At 53.1% G+C, this 5,078-nt stretch overlaps 1 protein-coding gene across 1 annotated transcript in view; it reads left to right on the forward strand.

The window, feature by feature from the left end:
* Nucleotides 1–5,078, forward strand: part of ASB10 (ankyrin repeat and SOCS box containing 10) — an 8,773-nt gene that overhangs the window by 493 nt on the left and 3,202 nt on the right. The window contains exons 2-3 of the mRNA XM_009889167.1: nucleotides 7–257; nucleotides 3,446–3,687. Of these exons, the coding sequence (XP_009887469.1) occupies nucleotides 7–257; nucleotides 3,446–3,687 (493 nt within the window). The remainder of the gene's footprint in view (nucleotides 1–6; nucleotides 258–3,445; nucleotides 3,688–5,078) is intronic.

Consider the following 5,078-nt stretch of genomic DNA (forward strand, 5'->3'; position numbering starts at 1 on the left):
CGGCAGGATGAGTGGAAGTACTCTCGGCGTAGAAGGTCCCGGTACCACCACAGCGAGCACAGCCTGAGCCCAGTTGGCCAGCGATGCCAGAACAGCCGCCTGGAGCCACTGGAGTGCCGGGATCTGCTGGTACAGAACGCGCTCTTCACTGGGGACCTGGAGATGGTGCAGAAGTACTTCACCAAGAGCGCAGCCATCAATCTCATCATTGAGAACAAGGGCGATGAGCTGCGCTGGACTAGCAGGAAATTTGGTGGGTATGCAGGGCTGGGACATGGGGGTGTGGGAAGTGCCCAGGATGGGGACCAGAGAAAGAGCACAGACACCTGAGAAAAGTGTTGAGAGGAATCCCCGGTGGCAGAGAGAGGGTGGTGGAAGAGGGACTTGGGAAGAAAGGCTTTTGGATGAGGAAGGAGGATTCCAGGGCTGTAGACCAAAGGGTAACAGGCTTGTTGAACGTGGCCAGAGGCATATCTACCGGGAAGTGGTGAGAAAAGGGCCCTTGGAAGGGCTGTCCTGTTAGAAATTGCTGGGATAGACGTGAAGTATGTGTGAGGAGGTGGTGAGGCTTGGGTAAGAAGGCATCAGGTGGCATGAGGATGCTTTTCCTGCCTTATGTCTTAAGTTGGGTCCGTTACTTCAGTTCATTAGAAACTGGAGTCTGTGTCATGCTTTGGGAAGAGCAGAGACGTCTTAGTGGTGCCCTTCAGGCAGAGCATAGCCCATATGCTGAGAAAGCGGCATGGCTGTGTTTCTGCCTTGTAGGCAGCTGCTTGGGGACCAGTTGCTCCGTATCTACCTATTCCTGCTGCTGTGGGGCAATTCCGGGGGGAAGCAAAGCCATTGCGATCCCTGCTCCAAACACAGACTCTGAGAAGCTGCATGGGGGTTGATGTGGGAGGGTAAAGAGTGGTTGGCTGTGTGGGGCTTTGCTCTGCAGCAAAAGCATTTACTGTTTGGCATTTTTGCATGTGGGGTTTGCACCTGGCAAGCTGTTCTGTTCTGTAAGGTGGATTGGGCAAGGGGAGCAGAAATCTGGTCTACCAGAGAGACGGTAGAAGCAAGGTTGTCCTGAGTGACGGGAGGTAGAAGCTGGTCATCCTTGGTGTTTCCTCCCATCTGTACACCTCACTGTACCTGTTGTGGCCACTGCACATGCTTCCACACTCTCTGGTCCCTTTTGCTTACTTTCTCATCAATGCCATCTATGAACTTTCAGCAGTCAGCGTAGCTGATGCATTAAAGGGAGAGATGTGCTCAGCAGTCTGGACGTGTGCGTCCTTGCCGCTGTCTGGTAGCGTGGTGCAGGCAGACTTCCAGAGCTTAAGACGGGGAGTATCAGGTGGGGGGGCCCATAATCGCACCACTGTTTTCAGAGAAGGTTGGTGGCAAAAACCCTGTGCCAGAATGGAAGAACTGTTGATGAAGGCCGCTTTTCCAGAGGTGCAGGTTCTTTTCAAGTGTCCTGACACAAAGCTATGGAGCAGATGGATAAAGCTTGACCGTGTTTTGTGGGATCCACACTGGCAAGAGACAGTCAGGTAGAGTGGGCTTGCAGATGCAAGTGCTGCTGCTGCTTGTGGGTGGTGAAGATTATTTACTGAGGGCTAAGATTTATACAAACCAGGTTTTGAATTGTCACAGTCTACTTAAGAATAAAAATAAAAAAGGTATTACCCTTTGTGTAACTGAGACCACTTACCAGTAAAACATTAATTGCATGTTTTAACTCCTGCGTTGTGCTGGCCCGACAGGCACTTAAACAGCAAGTCAGTCTGTCTGTAAAGATTTATGCCCCAAAGAAAACAGAACAGCTGATATAAAACAACTTCAGAAATTGCTCTTATCACCAAAGTTTCAAGATTTGAACCCAGCCAACTAAGATCAAGCACAGACCAAAAAATGTACTGCAAGATTTGTTATATAAGGATATAGAACAAAAAACAAAAGCAAACCTTGGTGCTACCTAAGTCTTTGGTTATCCATCTCACTGGCCTGCAGGGGCAGTTTCTTAAAACTTACCCGGCCAGCAACCCTAGGAGTAGATTCTAGTGACCTGGGCTTTCCCAAGTCATCCCTACTGATATTTTGAGAAGCCCAGAGGAAGTGTAAGTTACGGTGTTACTGACATGAACTCACACAGCTTTTTGCCCCCCTGGCGGTGCCTTTGTGATTGGGAACCTCAGGCTCTCATGAGATACCTGCTTATATCTTTGGGGAAATAGAGGATCCCATCAGGTGAGGGAGTCTGCCAGGTGCTTCCCTCTTTGTACCCTTCCAGGCACTACATTTTCAGCTAGACAAGGGGGTGAAGTCTGTGCAGACAGAGGATGCTGGAGACTGTCAGTATAGAACTTGGTCATTTATTTTCATTACTGAGAGGGGTAAAGTTCCCTATCTTACACTCTTCTCTGGTCCCCCAGGTAATTGTTGTTTGGTGTTCTATTGGGGTCACTTGTTTTCAGCTGCGTGATCTGAATAGTTCCATGATGCAAAATTAAACTAAACACTGCTAGTCTTCCATGCAGTTTGAGGTGTTCTTTAGAACATATGGTCTGAACAAAATGCTCACAAAGCTGATGAACTGTGAGCAAAGGGCGCAGTTCTATAACCAAAGTAGGGGTGGCGTGGGTTTATACAATGAAGTGGGGATAGGGAAGAATGCCATCTGAGGTGAAAGGGCAGCAGTGAGGAACCTTGAGTGAGGGGGCTGTCGGAGGATGGAAAGGGAGTACTCAAACCATGCAGCAGCTCTCAGCAAGGCTGAATTTCAAGGAACAGTAGGAAGGGGTCTAAAGGATAATTACCTTCTATGCTTTTACTTCACTTGTAATGCATTGTTTCCCATCCTTGTACCTATTTCTACCTGTCCTTTGGCTTTAAGCTTTGATTAAAAAGAACTCTCCTGTGGCTTGTTTAAAAACCCTTTTAGTGCCAAGGGCTCAGGTGGCACTGGCAAGTGGAGGAGAGGTGCTGGAGGTGTGCAAGGAGCCAGGGGCGGCACAAAGGTGTGCTGGTGGTGTGTGGGGGCAGCGGGGTTGTGCTGTTGTGGTTGGGGCAGCAGCTGGGTGGCAGCAGGCTGGTTGGGCATGACACTACTTCCCTCTCTGTTTTCTTAGTGATATCCTGTCTCCGTTTCTACCCTTCAGGCTACTCTGCTGCCCAGCCCTGCCTAGGGCCTTCCCTTCGCAGCCAGTGACTGCAGAGAGGAGTGTCCTCGTCGCCTCTTGGCCCAAACTTTTGGTCACAAGGTCTCCCAGAATAGAACAGCTGAGACCTGAGCTGTACCCAGCCTGGGCCAAGCAGTGATGCGACATGTCCTCCCTCCCTGTGGAGTGCCCAGGGCAGACGGGCAGCCCGCAGCACAGGGCACCGGCAAGGCTGTACCTGCAGGCTTAGAGCCTGGCTGGTGAGGCAGCAGCAGGTCCTGCCCCTGCTTCTGCAGAGGGTCCGGGTACTGTGTCATGGGTGACATCACGGGCAGAGAAGACAAGAGTCAGGAGCCCATTTGCACGCGGAAGGCGGATGGTCCTGCCCAGGTCTACTGGCAGGCCCTGCTGACTGGGGACCAGGGGGTCGTGGCCGAGATCCTCAGCGACCCTCAGAACAACCTGAGTCCCAATGCCGTATTTGACACCAGTGACCTGGAAGAGTGGAAAAACTACCGCTTCAACTTCCGCCGGCTGAGTACGTGGGGGGCAGCGGGCAGGCGGTGCGGTGTGGGGGCTCGGAGCCTTCTGCCCGTGCCGCAGGGCACTGCTGTTGCTGTTGTGTGCTATGGGTGCAGTTTGGGTTACGGAGGAGTCGAGGTGGCAGCGAGAGCACGGGGATGCGGTTGGGTTCCCCTGGGCTGCTTGTGGGAGAGTGTGCGTGTGTCTGGGACCCTGAGCGGTGCCCGGGGCACCCGGCCCTTCTAGCAGGGGTTGTGCAAGTGCTTGGAAACCGGCTGGGTTCCCCCACGGGGCAAAGGAGGTTCAAGCTCCAGGTTATGCCCCTCCTGTCACCAGTCCTGCAGCCTGGCTCTGTGTGCCTGTTCCATCTGTGTGCAGGCTGCGTGGGGCTGCTGGTCTTCTCTGTGGCTCATGCTGGGCAAGGAATTGCCTGTGTTAGGTCCTCGAGGTGGTTCCATTTGAATCTGGCTCTGGGAAACAGAATTGACCGCGCACTGCTTCCACAAGAAAGGTGAGGGGGATGTAGTACTGAACACGTTATGTGGTGTGGGATGTGGTCCTCTAGCCCAGCCTGGAAGGGCAGCAAGTAGCAGGATTTCAGGAGCCCTTGTCCTGTAAGAGCTGCAGGCTGTTTGGCAGCAGAAAGCACCAGCTCAGCAATGGTTCCAGCTGGATCAGCATCTTTGAGAGTTAGCAGGTTTCAACCCCTTGCTCTCTCCTAAGCCCTAGATGTCCATCTCTGCTGGAGATGCTTGTTGGCACCATGCTCAGGGCTTGTCTGAATCTCCTGTGTGTGTGGCAGCCTGCTCCAGCACCTCTTGGTTTTTACTGTGGTTTTACAGGCTGCCCAGGGCTGTGGTGGAATCGCCATCCCTGGAGGTATTTAAAAGATGGGTAGATGTGCTACTTAGAGATGTGGTTTAGTAGTGGTGTTGGCAGTGTTAGGTTGATGGTTGGACTACATGATCTTAAAGGTCCCTTCCAACCTAGATGATTGTATGATTCTATGATTCATACATGGTGCTCTTCCCAGCCACCTTGCTGCTTTCGGCTCTGCCTGTGCCTGAGGCCCCTCATCCGCTGTCCTCCTGTCAACAGCAACCCCGTGCTGCAGGTGAAGAGCACGCTCTGGAAACAGCTTCTGCCCTGAGGCTCCTGCTCTGCCAAGCCCCCTGCCAGCACGGCTGTGCAGTCTAAGTCACCCCAGGTCCTCGCCTTTGGCGGGCCGGTCCGAAGGCAGGGACTTTGCCAAGCGGGGACTGGCCGGAAGAGGCAGCCCCTTGCGGGGACACCTGAGTCTCTCAAGGGGGGACACACATCAGGCACCCTGGGGGGAAAGGACAGGACTGTGTGCTTTTGTGCACCGTGGCTGGATGTAGCTCCCTGACCTCTCCTTCCCTGCAGGAA

The sequence above is a fragment of the Charadrius vociferus genome, unplaced genomic scaffold, assembly GCF_000708025.1.
Source record: "Charadrius vociferus isolate BGI_N301 unplaced genomic scaffold, ASM70802v2 scaffold971, whole genome shotgun sequence".
Lineage (NCBI taxonomy): Eukaryota > Metazoa > Chordata > Aves > Charadriiformes > Charadriidae > Charadrius > Charadrius vociferus.